At 49.2% G+C, this 18,211-nt stretch overlaps 1 protein-coding gene across 3 annotated transcripts; it reads right to left on the bottom strand.

The window, feature by feature from the left end:
* Nucleotides 1–221: 221 nt before the first annotated feature.
* ITGA10 (integrin subunit alpha 10) lies at nt 222–18,154 on the bottom strand. 3 transcript variants are annotated; one of them, XM_061120966.1, is made up of 30 exons: nt 17,379–18,154; nt 15,770–15,881; nt 15,461–15,570; nt 14,755–14,846; nt 14,414–14,528; nt 13,341–13,468; nt 13,019–13,167; nt 11,642–11,792; nt 11,327–11,492; nt 11,117–11,190; nt 10,729–10,873; nt 10,374–10,522; nt 9,993–10,136; nt 9,656–9,859; nt 8,524–8,654; nt 7,954–8,120; nt 7,715–7,857; nt 7,154–7,267; nt 6,863–6,948; nt 6,567–6,708; nt 6,323–6,415; nt 6,096–6,172; nt 5,848–5,937; nt 5,329–5,413; nt 5,051–5,164; nt 4,705–4,785; nt 4,440–4,553; nt 2,563–2,658; nt 2,172–2,285; nt 222–1,877 (listed from the first exon to the last, which is right to left on the bottom strand). In XM_061120966.1, exons 1-30 carry the CDS (start codon nt 17,428–17,430, stop codon nt 1,812–1,814), a joined length of 3,504 nt encoding a protein of 1,167 aa, XP_060976949.1. In that variant the 5' UTR covers nt 17,431–18,154; the 3' UTR covers nt 222–1,811. The 3 variants fall into 3 exon arrangements, with proteins under 3 accessions (XP_060976949.1, XP_060976950.1, XP_060976951.1); XM_061120967.1 differs by having other exon boundaries at nt 5,848–5,934; XM_061120968.1 differs by having other exon boundaries at nt 8,524–8,627.
* Nucleotides 18,155–18,211: the final 57 nt, after the last annotated feature.

The following is an 18,211-nucleotide window of genomic DNA, read 5'->3' as shown; positions in this document are numbered from 1 at the left end:
CAAATCAAACCTACACATTTTACACTCTATGCTTACATAAACAGGTGAGGATTGCAGGAGGCTAGGGCACATCTCCAGTAGGAGAGTCACAGAATCACTTCAAACCCTTCATAACTTCATCTTCCAGGGACTCAACTTTATAGGGTCTCAGGTGAATCAAGGCTCCACCTCTCACAATTTTGAGCAGTCTATATCCCAGGGAACTCAAGAAGAACCAGAAGTCATTTGATACTGAACTTTATTTGTTCTGACCATCTGATAAACTGTCCACCCTATTAGGAAACAGAGACAATGCTGTCTGTAAAAGGTCAGAGACAAGTCAAAATAAACTCTCTGACCAGATCTCAAGAACAGCCCTGGAGGAGAATCTGTGGCTGCTAGTCAACTGCCCAGTCAGGTCCCCTCTCTCCTTGGCTGTAAATGGGTGTTGATTCTTCAAGTGGCTGTCAGAGCTGCTCTCTGGAAACCAATATCTGACTTTGGTATCCAGAGTCTTGGTTACAAAGAACTGAAAGTTACCCAGTTGTCAAGGAGAATCCACTTCTCTTTACTGGCCATGACCAAAAAGTGAGAGTTGGGGGTGAGGGGGTGGAGGGTGGGGGTTGTTCAGAGATAGAAATTAACTTGGGAATTTCCAGTAAACATTAGGCAAGGGCTGGCAAACTGATGCCACCAGAGAAGCCTCACAAGGTATGGCTGGAGATGCCCCAGAAATATTTCGTAGGAGCTAATTTGTGCTATATAACCAGTGCCAAACAAGTAAGGGCTTGCTTCCCAGAGACCTCTTGCCACCTTCTTCAGCTTCTTCCTTAATTCAGACCCCACTTGTTCAGACCACTTGGTGCTTCTGCCTCCCAAATCTAGTAAGGTGAAAGGGTTTCGCACCATCAAGCAGCAATCCTGTCCCTTCTCTCTAGTTTCTATAAGGAGGCTCCAAGGAGGGCTTAAGAGGGTGTGCAGCCTGAGAAGAAAAAACTGCCTGGGGCATCCAGTCTTTCCTGTTATTCCAGCTCTAGCCACATGGGGGCCCCTGGCTCCAGAGAATCCAGCACCCAGCCCTGGCTTTGCTCCCAGAGAAGGCTGCAGAGCTGGGACACCCTTGCCCAGCAGGCCTGGAGCAGTTCCCTTTCACCAGCACCTGAGGGCGGGCGAGCGCGGGCGAGTGCACCATGAAAGTCTCAGGTTTCAGGGGGAATGGCAGTTGCCTGTCTAAAGGCTTCTCTGTTTCTTGGAATTGTACAGAATGTCTCTGTGGCTTTTCCTCCTCCCTCCTTTTTTCCTGTTGACTCTCCCCATCCGGCCCTCTGAATCACCAGACTCCACAGGAAAGCAGCAGATGTTGACTTTACTTCGTGCAAGTCAACGTCAGCGCTCTCCTGTGGAGAGGGGAGAAGGCAGGAAGGTGAGAGGTGGGGGAATGGTGGAAGATAACCCTCGTCCTTTCCAGTGGGGGAATCTGAAAGAAGTCAGGGACCTAGGCAAAAAAAAAAAAAATGCTTGATTCCCAGGGGCAGGGGAAAAAAGGGGCCCTACACTAAGGCCCCAGTGTAAGCTCTGGAGCCAGGATCACACGGAGGGAAGCAAACGGTGGGAATGTTCCTGGTTTTAGTGCCAGCCCTTCTTGTCTGAGGTGAGGCCTCATCTCTTGCCAGCAGCATCCTCATGACTCAAAAGTCAAGTCAGGCTGCAGGTTGGGGGAGACAGTCCAGAGGCTTTCTTCCTCTTGCACCATCTGAGCCCCCAAACTTCTGCTCTTAGGCAAGTCTTTTGGAGAAGCTGTAAGAGAGGTCTTTATGGATTTTATTCTACATTCATTGCTCCAATTTCTCTTCTCTTTTTTCTCCCTCGGGTATTTTCTTCCGGGCAAAGAAGCCAAACTGTAGGGAAAGAGATAAGGGTCATCACCAAATGCCCTGCCTGGGGACCCTGCCAAAGGCCCTTAGAGGTATCTGAAGCCTTCAGTTTGTTCTGCGTCCAAAAATGAGATTCAAATTTATTTTATTTGACTTTGGTTTAATTCAACTAAGATTCATGGAGGACAGTGAAGGAGATCTGGAGACACCCACAGCCTGCTTAGTTGCCCAGCACAAACCCAGTTTTCCTTGCTGTAATGAAGGATACCTTAACTCATGGGCCCCATACCCCATACTGTCCACTACAGCAGTGCTTACCTTCCAAAGGCAGAAAACAAGTAGAGCAAGAAGGAGCAGCCCTCCCAGGACACTGCCAATGAGGATCCACAGAGAGATGAGGACAGGGCGGGACTGAATCACCTCCAGGAGGCTCTGCATAGAGAGGCGAGCTGGTTTTTACTTGCACCCTTTTGCTCAATTAGCTTCACCCCACACAGTAGCAAACTCAGCCCCCAAACAGAAGAATAAAAGGGAAGAAACTGAGGTCAGAATGGAGGCAGGGGGATCCACCATTCTGATTGATCGCTTCTGACTCCCTGAATGCTGCCTAATGAAGACACCCCTGTTGTGAACAAGCTCACGGGTGCCCTGATGCTATCGCCACCCTTACTAGTTTCACAGCTCTCAAACTCAGTCTCCAGCCCTATACCTCACTCCACCGGGAGGCTTCAGTCAGCAGTAGGACGCTGCCCTCTTCAGTGCCCAGTTCGAAGGTACTGACCACTGTCAGAGACTTGAATTTGGCCTGTCGAATGGAAAGAGATTTAAAGTGAGCCATGAAAAAAAATTTTTTTAATAAATAAATGAATGAAAATTTAAAAAATAAAATAAAGTGAGCCATGATTGGCCTCCCTGGTGGCTCAGCGGTAAAGAACCGCCTGCCAATGCAGGAGACTGGGGTTCGATTCCTGGTTCTGGAAGATCCCCTAGAGAAGAAAATGGTAACCCACTCTAGTATTCTTGCCTGGGAAATCCCATGGACAGAGGAGCCTGACGGGCTATAGTCCATGGGGTTGCAAAAAAGTCAGACACGACTTAGCGACTAACAACAACAAATACATCATCAGGTGGAACAGGTCTCAGGACCCTAATGGCAAAAATGAGGCTGGGGGGATAACTTCCAGGACCCTCAAGACCAGAAGAAAAGGTTGGAGAGCGATAGGGAAAGAGAAGAAGGGTAACAGATGGAAAGCCTGTGGCCCTTCATAGACTCTGCATGCTCTACTCCTCAGGAAATGCATTCAACTCCTCTTTTTTTGGCTAACTCCTACTCTTCCTTCAGGTTGAAGTTTAGATGTCATCCCCTCTGGGAAGTAAAAAGGTGCTTCCTCCTAATCCCCATCACCCTGGACTAGGTTATAATATTCTGTTTATTTCTCTTTCACCTCTGTTGAACTATAAGATCCTTGAGGTCAAGTGTTAGTAACTTATGTGTCCCTAGTGCCTAGCACAACTTCTCAATAAACCTTTGTTAAAAGAGTAAATAAATGAATGAAAAAAGGATACCAAAGAGAGATAAAGAGAGAATCGGAAAAAAAAAAAAAAGAGAGAGAATCGGACTTAGAGAAGGATGGTCTGTCAGACTTAACTTTCCTGAAAAATGCCTACATCCCAGGGATCTTATATTATTCAAAGTAGATGGCACACAGGAAAGTACAATATAAACTCCTAGTAGTAAACAGCTGTTATAATTAAGATATCATTGCTCTGCTAAGGAACTCACACTGACTCCTGACTGCCTATCATGTTAAATTCAACTCCTTAGCTTTAAAGAATTTTCATAATTTAGATCGCTTTCACTATACAATATCACTTCCCACTACCCTCCATGCATATCCTACATGTAATATCAACTCTTTACTGGTTCATTTAATAAAATTATATTAAATCGCTATAATGAGTTAACTAAACATGCTCAGTCGTGTCTGACTCTTTGCAACTGCATGGACTGTAGCCTGCCAGGCTCCTCTGTCCATGGAATTTTCCAGGCAAGGATACCAGAATGGGTTGCCATTTCCTTTTCCAGGAGATCTTCCCAACCCAGGGATCAAACCTGCATATATTACGTCTCCTGCATTGGCAGGCAGGTTCTTTACCCAGGAACCTTTTACTAGGGTCATCTGGGAAGCCATGATGCTAAATGTTGGGTATATTCTCCTTAGTCACAGGGTAGTATATATATAACACAGGGCCTTTTATATAGTAGGCATTTGATAGATTGATTGAATTTAGGTATCCTATATACCTTAGTGATAATAACTAAGGGATGATAAGTGGAAGATAATACAAGAACAGTAACTAGCTTTGAGTGAGTGCATCTCATTAGTTTGTTCTTTACAACAACCTCATGAAGTAGATATTTTCTTCCTTATTTTACAGATGAGGAGAAAGAAGCTTAGAAAAATGAAATAACATTGCTAGTAGGAAGCAAAGCTCAAACTTGAACATGAATCTGTCTCCGAAATGCCTATGCTAAAGTCCCAGAGAGCAGCAGCAGGGGAGAGTAATAGAAAAGGAAAAGTTTACCCTCCGGAAAAATTCATTGTGAACCAGCCTCAGTAGTCCAACAGAGATCTCGGTCCCCTTTGCCAGCCGCCCCAGGTGGCACCTCACAACCTGGCAGCGGGTATTGCTCTCATTCTACCGGAAGAGAGAGACTGATCAGGACCCTGGAGGGGGAGCAATCCCCATGCCCCATTCCGGGCTCTACCTTCCACCCCAAAGCTCTGAACTCAATGCTCCTCCCTGCATTCCTGCTCTGGACACCTTCTTCACCCTCTGTGACTCATACCAGCCTGCTTGTGTGCTGAAGCTCCTCTGGATGCACAGGGGACCCTGGGGGCTCGGTCAGGTTCTGCACTGTGCAGCTTGCCTAGAGGAAGAGCCAACTTGAGGGATCCCCTGGATGGCGAGAGGCCGGCCCCTCCAGGCTGAGCAGGAGCACACCACCCACACTCTTGAAGTTCTTCCCTGGGTAATCCCTTTCTTTCTTCTCAAAGAAGGTACATATGGAAAAGAAAGCACCCCACCCCCCAGAGAGGGAGGATCCCTGAGAGCAGAGACCCAGAAGATGAGGAGCTGGGTGAGTCCACCAGATCAAGGTGGCAGGGTTCCATTGGCCCCCAGGCCAGACTCACATTGTTAGTGATGACTTGAGACAGTGACAGGAAGTAGTTGCCCCCATAGGCCACAGCTGGAAGGAGGGCTGAGATGATGAGGCCGCTGACCACATAGCAGCCAAGGTTCTGAACCTAAAGGGAGGATTGGAAAAGGAAGGGGTGAGAGACAAAGACCCTTCCTCACCTGTTCCACTTTACCCTCGAGGCCACTGAAATCTAAGAGAGACCCTTCCCATCCTTTTCCCAGGACTCCTCTCCATCCCTCTGCTCATGCCAAGGCCCCTCTGGCTTCTTACCCTAAGAGTGGTTTTGAATTCGGGGCCAGGGCCCACTGGGAGGGTTCCATAGGGGTGGACCTCATAGCGGTGCAGAGTGGACTCGCTGTGTGGACACCAAGTCAGGAGGTGTATGGTCACAGCCATGACACAGAAACACAGGCATATGATCAGCACACGGACAGATTCATGGTAGGAAGGGCCAGCACATGGATAAAGATATGGGGGCACACAGCAAAGACAGAAATGAAATATGACATAGACTTGGCATAAACTTTATGGCCACATCCCACCACCCCAGCTCCAACCCCCAGGGCCCAGCAAAGCCCTACAACTAGGATGTATAGGTATACCCATACCTAGGAAAGAGAAATGCTTAAAAGGGGAGGTTCAGCATGAGTGGGATTAAGGCCAAAAAGATGGGGCAACCCCAAGAGTTTGCTGTTCAGAAACACTGAAGCACATGGAGGGAGAAGGAGCGAACATAAAGAGGACGAGTCTGGGGTAAGAACGGGGTCCCAGTGAGGAGCTAAGCCATACCTGGAGAATAGGAGGTGAGGCTCATACTGAATGTAGGCTGAGGTCTGGGCTGTGTTATCTCGAAGCGTTCCATTTCTCTCCAGGCTACTGCTGTAGGGTCAAGGGGAAGGCTCACAGCCCAGCCCTGTCTCAGACACCCTTCTCTGGAGTGAGGGAGCCATGCTGCTTCCACCCCCACCCTCACTCCCACACCACCACCATCAGGACCGAACAGGAGAGGGCTGGGAGGAGATGCCCAATCCTCTCACCTGGTGGCCGTCAGCCTCACAAGGGCCTGGCTCAGGAGGAAGGAGCAGCTAAACTCAAACTCTAGCAGGAAGGTCACCTAGGGACAAGGGACATGATAGGTTTCTCTTCATGAGACAACTACAGAGGAATGTAGCCTCTGTGAGCCTCCTTCCCTAAACTCCCAGGCCCCACAGATTCCAGCCCCTAATCTCTCAAAGCCCCCTTCTCATCCTGGGCCCCAACTCACCTTGGCTCCCATCTGGAAGACAGGATGCCCCACGCTGCAGAGCCGGGCATGCGCAGAGGGGGCTGCACACTCCACCTTCACTGGGCTGTTGCTCTGAGAACAGAGGAAGCAGGCTGTGCTGGGGCTGCGACTGCCCTCTTGCCTGCGGCCTCTAAACACAGCCTTTCCCAGAGGCCCTCAGAGCAAGCACTCCAATTGGCTTCCTCCTTCCCTGACTCCCCTGAACTCCCTTCCCCAAGGGCACCTGAGGAGTGAAACTGGACAGGTGGAGGTTTCTGGAGAAGCCGAGACTCAGGCTAGTGTTGTAGGCATTCTCCTTCTTGTTCTCCAGAGTTGCTGACACCAGCACTTTCCGCCGACCACCTCTAACCACGAACGGGTCCTTCCTAGGAGTGGTGGATAAAGGACAGCCCAGAGTTGAAGGAGAGCCAGAAGCCTCACTTCTGTTTTCCTGGGCAAGAAACAGCCCTCCATCTCCCTTCAAGTCCCTTCAGGTCTGTCTCAAGTCAGCCCGGTTTGGCCCATTCATGTCCATCCCACCTGGAGCCTCTGATGTCCATATTAGCCTGAAGTACCAAATCTGTGACACATTCATTGTCAGGGCCACAGTCCTTGGAGAAGGGGACCTAGAGGAGAGAGAATGGGCTGAGGACTGAGAGGAAGGCATGGGAGAAAGGAATGGGATTGGAGGAAGTGAAAAGAGAAGAGTGGGTGCCTAGGTCAGATTCCACTGTGATCTCATGTCTGCCCCCACCCCTTTCTCCTGAATTCACTGAGAAGTGTAATGTGGTGATGCAGGGGCAGGGGCGGACAGGGCTTGGCACTGCTGACCAGCTTTCGGATGGAGGTGGGTGAGCCCTCATCCAGCACGGGCCCTGGCTTTGTGGTGTTGTCCAAAGCAAAGGTCACAGTCAAGGACACTGGCCGGAGGTAATCTGAAGTATCCTGAGAGAAATCAGAGTGAAGGATCATGGGGAACCAGGGTAAGGGAGACGACCCAGGAATCTTGGTAGAATGTGGCAATTACACTGATCATTTACTGAGCACTTCCTGTGTGCTAGGTACTGTCCTAAGGTTTTATCAATACTATTACATTTAATTCTAAGACAACTCCTATAACATTGTTATTTTTTTTTTTTTTAACATTGTTATTATTAATCTCCCCTTTTCAGGCAAAGAAACTAAGGTTTGCAGGTGACGTGACTTGCCAGAATGCACAGGTGCTAAATGGCAGAGCAGGATTCAAACCCAGATCAGCCTGCCTCCAAAGTCTGAACTCTCTCACTTTTCCCGCTTTGGCTTTCTTGCCGATCCAACAGAATCTCCTTCTCTGATGCAGCCTTCCTCTCGCTCCCAGGCCCTGATGCCAAGCAGTTCCTGCCCCCTCCTCACCAGCACGTGGAAGTGCAGTTGCTCACAAGTGATGTTCCCCACACTGAGCCGGAGCCGCCGAGGGGACAGCCTCTGGCCAGAGCCATCAAATGCTGCCCGGGCTGCAGTTGTCCACTCGTCCAGCGATGCTGTGAACCGCACATCTGAATGGGGTGGGCAAGAGTGCGGGTAGAGAGGGGTCCTGAGACTAGGGCAGGGAGGGGTTGGACTGCTGCCCAGGGTGCACTCTAGTCACTCACAGAATCGGCGATCCCAGCGGCCAGGAGTGCGGGAGGTCACTTGGAAGCAAAGGGCTGCGGACAGGCAGGTTGCCTCCTGGCCTCGCCGCTTACAGTCCCTCTGAACCACGCTGATGGCCGGCGGGGTCACATCTAGTGAAGGGGCCAGGCGGACAATGGGCCGGGAGCTGGGAACAGGGTGGGAAAGAAAGTCTAGCCATGGGAGGAAAGCCCTTAGAGAAAGGCGATCCCCAGTATTTGCCTCTCTGAGGTCAAAGGAAAGGAGCTGGGCTGACACATGAGTCACCCTTCCCTGAACCTCTGGACAGAAGTAAGCTAATAGCTGATATTCAATAAGCACTTGCCATGTGTTCTAGGCATGGTGTTTAGATCTTTGTATGGATTATCACATTTAATCCTCACCACAAGCCTATAAGGCAGGTATAGTTATTACTCCCATTTTATAAACTAGGAGAATGGAAGCACAGAGTAAGTTGATCAGGAAGCCGGATGTAAGTCTGTGACTCCAAAGCCCTTGCTTTTAACAGCTGTGCCATGTTGACCACTGCTGCCTGAGCTGGGACTGCTCACCTGAGCAGGATAGCTGCCCCTTGGGCACCCACGGCCACATCGACCAGGTCATCACCATCGAGATCCATCCGGCCATCCACACTTCGGCCAAAGTAGCTGAGGGCCTGCGGCATGGAGACAGCGGCAATCCGCTGAGAGGGAGAGAGGAGAGACTGAGCAGGGACTCACACACCTGGTTTCTGAGGCCTCCCGTCCGGCTTTTTCTAATTCTCCCCTCAAGCATGAGGCAGCTGCTACTGCTGCTAGGTCGCTTCAGTCATGTCCGATTCTGTGCGACCCCATAGACGGCAGCCCACCAGGCTCCCCTGTCCCTGGGATTCTCCAGGCAAGAACACTGGAGTGGGTTGTTGCCATTTCCCTCTCCAATGCATGAAAGTAAAAAGTGAAAGTGAAAAGTAAAAGTGAAGTCGCTCAGTCGTGTCCAACTCCCAGCAACCCCATGGACTTCAGCCTACCAGGCTCCTCCATCCATGGGGTTTTCCAGGCAAGAGTACTGGAGTGGGTTGCCATTGCCTTCTTCGCAAGCATGAGGAGGAAGGAGAAAAACCTGTGTGTGTTCAGGAGTCCCTAGTACAGCAAATGTTTCCTGCCCCCATCGCCTCACCTCTTTGACTACTGATTAAAAAAAAACAAAGGCACTTGTTGGACTTCCCAGGTGCATAAGACTCCACCTGCCAATGCAGGGGACATGGGTTCAATCCCTAATCCAGGAAGATTCCACATGCTGCAGAGCAACTAACCCCATGTGCCACAACTACTGAGCCTGCGCTCTAGAGCCCGAGGGTCACAACTACTGAGCCCTCGTGCTGCACCTACTGAAGCCAGCACTCTCGGACCTGTGAGCCACGGCTACTGAAGCCTGAGAGCCTGGAGCCCGTGCTCTACAACAAGAGAAGCCACCGCAGTCAGAAGGCTGAGCACCTAAACAAACAGTAGCCTCCACTCACCACAACTAGAGAGAACCCTTACAAAAGCAACAGACTCAGCCCAGCCAAAAATAATTAAATAAAAATAAACAATAAAAAAAGGCACTTGTTCAGCTTGGGTCTCAAGCCCAGGGGAACAATGATAAGAAAAGGGTGTGTACCCCCTTCCCCCCACCATGCCCCTGCTTCATCAGAGCTTTTCTGACCTGTGCAGGACGCGGCCGGACTCCTCTCTGGGCCCCGTGATAGAGGTACAGGGCTCCATGGTGCCCATCCTCCAGGGGCGCCCCCACAGCCACATCAGCAAAACCATCTTGGTTCAAATCAGGAAGAGCACTCATGGCAAAGCCAAACCGAGCATCCTGGGGGGATTCTGGCTGAAGTGTTCTCTGGAGTGTCAGCAAGGATGGCTGGTGGCGGTGAGGAGAAGACCAAAGGTCCCGATCAGAGTCCTGGCTTGTCGGCCAGCCCTCAAATGTGTGTGCCTCCCCTCCCCCCTCTACCCCCTAAAGACAAGTTCTAGGGCATCCCAGCAAGTCTCACCTGGCCCACCAGATACACATAAACACGTCCTGTCTCCTTGTTCTGGGGCCCCAGGAACATGGGGGCAGCCACAAGTAAGACATCAGTTGTTCCATCCCCGTCGATGTCCAATGGGCAGAGTTCGCTGCCAAAGTACGAGCCAATCTGGAGAGTGGTGGGCAGTGGTGATCCCAGGGGAAAGGGAAAGCAAGATTATGGACAAGTGGGAAGCACCTGCTGATCTGGTCCTCACATCCCTGACAACCAGAATTCATCACAGATTTCTAAGGCCCCTCTCTTGCCCCTTCACCATCTTCCCACAGCCTGGAATCCCTCCCCCAGCAGCCTGGAGTCCCTTGGGACCCAAGGGCCTCACCCCGCCCCCAACCTTGGATGCCCTACCTGCTCCCCCTGGAGGCTCTGGGCGACCCTCACAGCCCCATCTTTCTTAAGTTGAAAGGCGATGACCTTTCCTCGATGTCTAAACCGAGGAGCCCCTGAGAGAAAGAGGCGGCGACCACCCCGCAAAAACATGGAGGAAACAGAGTAACCTAGAAGTGGAGAAGGAATCAGGGGTGAAAGGGAAAGAAAATGGGGTCAGAGTAGGAGGGCTCCCTAAAGGCACAGAAGGGGGTCCCAAGGAAAGTAGCAGATCAGTGAGAAACTGCATGAGTTAGCAGTGAGTACCTGATAGCCCCCACTGGGGAAGCATTTTCCCCCGCCACCCTCTAGTCCTTTGCAGCTCTCTGCTACTCACCCAGGTAGGCGGCATGGTTCTGCAATGCAGGGGGGAATTCATCTTCCAGGGCTGTCCGTGGTGGGAAGAGGCGGCGACCTTCTTCAAGCCATAACACTGAGCCCCCCCAGTCATAAGCCCCCACCATTCCAAAGAGAATCCCATCCTGTAGGGCACAACCAGATGGGGTCACTGAAAAGACAGTGGGGAATAAGAAGAAAAAACTCTCCAGGAGTGAGAGGGTCACTGAGGGCAGACTGGGGTCGGTTGGAAAGGCATGGGAAGGTCAGCATGGACATTAGTTAAAGGGGCAGTGTAGAAGAGCACTGGGATTGAAGTTTTCTGAGTTAGAGGCTGGAAGGAGTCAGATGTTGAGAGGGGTCATGGGGGTGGTCGGAGTCTGTCCAACCTTTAGTTGATGAGTAGAGAAACCAATCTGAGACATTTCCAGCCCAAAGGAGCTTTCATTTTCTCCATGGGACCCTGGAGTGTAAGAAAACATTGAGGCAATATAATGGAAGATGGTTCCCCCTTTGACCTAATAAACTTTTTCCAGGACTCCACCTATACCCCAGAACTCCCCCTGCCCTGTCCTCTTTTTCTCCAGAGTAATCATTACCCTCAAGGCCAAAAATCCGGTCCCCTAATGCATCCACAATGTCAGTCAGTGCTGCTTCATCTGTGACATTGAAGAAGAATTTCTCGTCTGGATCACTGGCAATAGCTCTGATTTCTCGAAGGAAAGAACTGGGGTCTCGCTGCCGCCGGAGGTAGTGACCAAGGACCTGGGGTCAGGAGATCAAGGTGGGGTGTGTTAGTTGTATGTTGTGAGTGGTCTGGGAAGTTATCAATACCAGTTTTCCTTAAGTTCCCAGTCCTCAGTGTCACCGTCCCCACCCCCTCCCATCCTTCCAGATTCAGAGTTGATTCTCACAGCAATCCCGTAGCGTGTCACTCTTCCAGCCTCACAGGCCTGCAGTGCTGTGGGAAGCTCCTCTCCATCATGGGACTCCCCATCAGTGACAACCACCAGTAGCCTGGCAGCCTCTGGTCGGCCCCCACGGGACTGACTGAATCCTTCTGTACTGAGAAGAGAAACAAAGGAGTGAGGTGGGATCAGATGTGTGCAGATAGATACACATACCCAGTACTTAACACTGTCAGCTGTTCACTGAGGTCAGACCTTTTGCCTTTTAGCCCATTTCCCCAAATGTCTAGCATAGAGACTGGCACACAGTAATAAAAGCTCATGTCAGGGTGGTCCTATAACATACAGAACAGCATATCATCAATGCAAATAAGTATAAAATCCATCCACTCATAGATTCATTCAGCAAATATTGTATTTAGGGGGATAAATATTAATGGTGAGGGGAAAAAAGTGAAAGTGTTAGTCGCAACCAAATCTTTGGACCCCATGGAATATGCAGCCTGCCTTTCAGCCTCCTCTGTCCATGGAATTCTCCAAGCAAGAATACTGGAGTGGGTTGCCATTCTCTTCTCCAGGGGATCTTCCCAACCCAGGGAATGAACCCAGGTCTCCTGCATTGCAGGCAGATTCTTTATCAGCTGAGCCACCAGTATGTAGAATATAGAATGGTCAGGTCAGGGGAGTCTTCCCAGAGATGAGTTTTGTCGAGTTAGGAAAATGGGTGAGAACATGAGTGGTGGAGAACCCAAGGGCCAACATCAAAGTGGGAGTGAAGGGGCTTCCCTGGTGGTTCAGTGATTGAGAATCCACCTGCCAATGCAAGGGACACAGGTTTGCTCCCTGGTCCAGGAAGGTTCCACATGCCACAGAGCAGCTAAGCCCATAAGACACAACTACTGAGCCTGCGCTCCAGAGGTCTCGAGCTACAACTACCGAAGCCCAAGAGCCCTACAGCTCGTGCTCCACAAGAGAAGTAACCACAGTGAGAAGCCCATGCACTGCAACGAAGAGTAGCGCCTGCTCGCTGCAACTAGAGAAAGCCTGCACGTGGCAACAAAGACCCAGAGCAGCCAAAAATCAATCAATCAATCAATCAATCAATAAACAAATAACAAATAAATCTTTTTTTAAAAAAGGGGGAGTGGAGGTATACAGACAGAATTCCATCTGCATACGTAAAGCAGAAACATGGAGAGACACAGACAGATACTTTGTAGAAAGGCAACGAGGAATGCAAATGATGGGCAATTTAGACTCACCCCACCTACCATTAGCATGCAAACAAACATAAGCAAGCAACACATGTCAGGATGTACACACTGCACTCCAAACCTTCCCCTAACCCTTCTGGCCTCCAAATTCCCCTTCCCAGTGTCTCACCAGGCCATCATTATTGCTTGAGCAGTCTTTGTTTCTCGTCCCTCTCGCCGGCTCAGGTTCCTTGCTGCTCTCACCACTTCTTCCTTGGTTCGGAAATCTCCCAGGGACCACTCATGGACAGAGCTCTCTCCATATTGTACCAGTCCCACCTGAGAATAAAGTGTGCATGCTAACAGAGTGTGTGTAATGGGCAGGGGGCGGGAGAAGGAAGTATGTGAGGGAGGGGAGATGAGCACCTGGATACTACTGAAGAAACTGCCTACATTCATCTTCTCTCTCCCTGATTCTTCCCTCCATGCCCACCCATCCTGCCTTCTCTTACCTGTATCTGTTCCGGGTCAATAAACAATCTCCCTACCAGTCTTCGTAGGAAGGTCTGAACTTCAGACCATGGATAGATGCTGTTGGAGCCATCCAAGACAATGACGACATCCATGTATGTGGGGCAGCCTAAGAGAAGGGGTAATGGTGATGGGGAACAGAGGGGCAAAGGATATTGGGCATGGGGGCAACAAGGAAAGAAGTCACAGGAAATTGTTAGTCATTCAATAGTGTCTGACTCTTTGTGACCCCATAGACTATAGCCTACCAGGCTTCTTTGTCCATGGGATTTCCCAGACAAGAATACTGGAATGGGTTGCCATTTCCTTTTCCAGGGGATCTTCCTGACCCAGGTATTGAACCCACGTCTCCTGCAGGCAGGAGTTCTTTACCACTGGCAGGCAGATTCTTTACCACTGTGTCACAGGAGGGCACATTTAATTCAAACTATTAGGCACTTCTTACATACAGGGAAGATTACCCAGTCCTAGGTAAATATAGAACTGAATAAAAGAGAAGATGGGAATACATACAATTGACTCAAAAACAACGAAGAGGGAATTAAGCACAAGTGGAAACTTAGGACTATTTTATGTTGTGAGAGAACAATAGAGGGTCAGTTCTGATGGTGGGGAATAAAAGGAGGCAGCAACTGAGAAGATACTGAAGACTGGAGATGTTTGAAGAGAACATAAGGAAAGGCATTTGGGTGGAGAACACTTTAAATAAAAGGAGATGGAGGTATAAAAACAGATGACATACACAAGAAAAGTGAAGTGAAGGCTATAGCCAAGGTGTAGGGTATGGAGGGATATAGTGAGAGTTGAGTTCTGAAGTTGGTTAAATCAGTTCGGACACAACTGAGTGACTTAATAAATCAGTTCATGGAGTCTTGATGCCCTGGTAAAGGGTCTGAATTCTTATCTGTTAGGAAACATGGAGCCTTCGCAGACACGCTAGGTCACAGTGAGGATAGCCATGCAGGTCCCTGGTCAAGCATCATACACTGAGGCCCCATCTTTTTCCCACCCTGCACCCCCTGTTCTGGGGACTTGGGCCCTTCTCCTGGCTCACGTTGTGCGGTGGGTGCCAGGCTTCCCTGGGGCCGGAACGAAGCATCTACACGGGCACATATTCCAGAACTGAAGACAGATGAGCCGCAAGCACGAGACCAGAGAGGGGCACAAGCCTGGGGATTGGTGAGGGAAACAGTTACTCCCAGGCTTGCAAGGGCATCCTCAGAATATGCTCCTTGTCAACGGAGGCAGTGAGACCACTCCCTGAGATTTCCCTTCTTGCTTTCTAGGGTTTATAACTCCTTGACCTCTTCCCATAGACCAATTTCCCTTACCAGACTGCCCTTTTCTCTACCACAAACTTTCAGAGACCCTACCACCACTTTTTCCTTAGCTTACCATGAATCCCCCATTGCCATCTGTCTCTAACAGAGACATCCCCAGGTGCATGTTCACAGCAGGACGAGATGAATTTCCCAGTGGATGGTCACCTGGTTGAAGGGGAGTGGAAGAACATGAGGTCACGAGGTCATAGATGGGGTGACTGAGTTCAAGGTGATTTTGGAAGAGGATGAGAAGGGGTCAGAATCAATTCAGGAATGAGGAGTGTGTGGGATATGGAGGTGAATAAGCGAGGTGTGATATCACTCATATGTGGAATCTAATTTTTTTAACTATATAAATGAACTTGTTTACAAAACAGAAACAGACTCACAGACTTAGAAAACACATTTATGGTTACCGAAGGGGAAATGTAGGGTGGGGGATAAATTAGGAGCTTGAGATTAACATACACACACTATTAATATAAAATAGATAACCAAAAAAAAAAAAAATAAAATAGATAACCAACAAGGACCTACTGTATAGCACAGGGAACTCTACTCAACATTCTGTAATAACCTATATGAGAAAAGAATCTGAAAAAGAATGGATATATGTGTATGTATAACTGAACCATTTTGCTGTACACTTGAAAATAACACAACATTGTAAATTAACTATAATCCAAAAAAAATTTTTTTTTAAAAAGAAGTGAGATGTAAGGGATCAAAGCCACTAGTATATTAAGGTTAGGGGTTAGAAGAGTGAGGAATCTTCTTACCCAAGTGGCCCTTGGCACAGGGGGCACTGTGGGAGCCCCCTACAAGGCAGCGATAAACGTCCCCCCTTCGGTCACCTGAAGGCCCATCCCAGGGGGCACCCACCAGCATCCTGGGGGGAGGAAATGAATACAAGCACAGTGTGAATATGACACTTAAGATAGGCCAGAGGGAAAGGGCGTGGTGACAGCAAGGCTAGAGCCCCAGTCACTTCCAAAGAACCAGGTTAGTTTCTATTTCCATCCACCTTGCCTCCCCTTTCACAGCTCTACTCCAGTCCCAACCCCTTGGCCCCCTGATTTGCTCCTCACCATCGTCGTCCACCCCCAACATGTTGTAAGACACTGTATCCAAATTCAGTCTCCGGTGGGCCTAGAAATAGGCGTGGGCGATGCACATCCAGGTTAAAGGAGGAGCAGAGACCTGGGGGGTGGGGGTGGGGGGGCAGGATCATAAGGTTAGCAGAAACCAGTCAGAAAGGCTAATGAGTGCACAGAGGAGAAGGCAGAGAGAAGCCGCAAAGGGAACATACTGATCTCAGCCTAACTCCCTTCATCCTACAAACTGCCCTGGACTCCATCAATGTCATGCACTTAGAGCTCCAAGCAAGGATGATTTCCTTCCTGTGTTTGGGTAGAGATGTCTAAGCTGTGGCCCTCTGCCATGCTGTTGCACAGCTGTATTTCCATTCCTATCCTTGAAATCTCATTCACAGACATGCCTGGAAGAGGCAACTTCCTCTTTTCTGTATCATTCCTCCTACACATCCTCCTCTCCAGGCCAAGTGAGGGTTGCCTTTCTGCAGCCCCAGAACAACTATTCTTTCCAAATTCTACCCAAACCCAGGACCATAGGGAGAACAAGAGGAGGCTAGAGAACACTGCATGTTTGGGTCTCTTCTGGTTTCTTCTTGACTTCCAGTATCATTGTTACTCTCTCACTCTTTCTCCAGTGTCTAGGTCTCTGGTTGATTCCAGCCCTGGAAACCTCAGTGGTAATTAACTGGGTGGAGCCACTTGCCTGCCTACACACATGGTTTGCCATCCATCCTTTCCAAGGGTCCCATCACCCCCAAAGTTTCTCACCATCTGCTTCCTAACTCATCCCCCTCCTGACGCCCCTTGCCTGCTTGCATTTCTTCCTTAACTCTCAGCCCACTCTGAAGACCCCCGCAATCATGTCCTGGCTGACTCTTCCCTCCCAACCCCAACCCACTTAAAATCAGAGCTGGTATTTTAGGAAACAAAGATTACAGGGCACTGATGAGGAAAAATTCCAGGCCTCTTGTCCCTCCCATGCTTCTTTCCCTGAGACTTGCCCCTTCAAGTAACCCTTCAGGCCACCCCACCACCACTTTCACCAATGGCTATTGCTCTGTCTCAAAACATGCTCATTTTCAGAAAGGTATTTTGTAAGTGAGCCTTACTGCATCTGGGAAGCTGGCAGGGCTATACTACCAGTAACTGTAGCTCATTGGTTAGATAAACCCAGAGTTCTGACCACACTGTTAGTTATTCCTCAGGAGCCCACAGACCACCAAGGATAGGGAGAATTAGGGAGGGGTGGGGACGGGTAACAGTAATCAGACTAGCCGCGTGGAAGTTCACATCATGTTTCTTTTTGGTCAACTCCAAGGTTTAGGACAAAGTTTTATATAATTGGACATAAATATTACACAAGGCAGTGGACAGCTTCAGCCTTTGCCAGGCAGTCATATGTGTGGGCATAAGAATGCAAAACCATGCATGCATGCGCACACATGTACACACATACGTACACACACACACACACACACACACAACATAGAACCAGTTAACCTCACCACCTAACTCCCAAAGAATTTTAACTGTAAAGGTCCCAAGGCCAAAAATCTGTGTATCTTCCATTCCCACCATAAACCAAGAAGTTAACCTCCCTCACCTGTCAGGAACATCAGGGGCAAGAACAGGTGAGGGATGAGGGGGAATTCCATGCCTTGATGTTCTCTGTCCGTGTGAGAAGTCCTCTCTGCCTCTGTCCCTCTCCTTCTCTGTTTTCTTTACTTTCCCTCCCATCCTGCCCCCTCCCACCAGCAGCTAAAAATAAAGTTGGAAGGAATGGGAGGAGTGATGGTGGGGAACTGTGGGGAGCCCTAGCCCAAGGAAAGGAGGAATGAGCGATTTTAGTGTATTTCTCTGCCTTGGTGCTGCCCCCTGGAGGCATCATTTCAGTTTCCAAAGAGAACGTAACTCTTAGACTTTCTGTCATTTCTTTCTATTCCTTTTTTTCTGTCCTTTGTTGTTTGAAGCAATAATGCTTTCCCTGAGTTTGGAATAGAAGATAGGAGTGGGAAATAGATTCTTTTTACATCCTAACCTTACTTATCTCAATCTGGAATATGGAAAATTAAAGAGTTGATAACAGTGATACCATTTCCCCACCTACTCAAAGAGTCCAAACAGGTGAAGACATAGCCCACCCACAAACCAAGACTCACCCACTCCACTTAGTTCTGCTTGTGACTCTTAGCCTATGCTACCTATGGTATTATAGCTTTTGGAGGAAATATAAACCATAAATTCGTATGGGGTATGTTTTGTGGAACCAGTATAATTACTTTACCATTATACCCTCATCTCCTCAGCTAGGTTATAAACTTCTGCAGTTGGGACCATGGTGCCTCTTAGCTTTTATATATCTACCACTTAGTATTATGGTCTACATACTGTAGACACTCAATAAAAGTGTGCAGGTAATGATGCCAGTGGCTAATC

The sequence above is a fragment of the Dama dama genome, chromosome 20, assembly GCF_033118175.1.
Source record: "Dama dama isolate Ldn47 chromosome 20, ASM3311817v1, whole genome shotgun sequence".
Classification (NCBI taxonomy): domain Eukaryota; kingdom Metazoa; phylum Chordata; class Mammalia; order Artiodactyla; family Cervidae; genus Dama; species Dama dama.
This window is presented reverse-complemented; position numbering and strand designations above follow the sequence as displayed.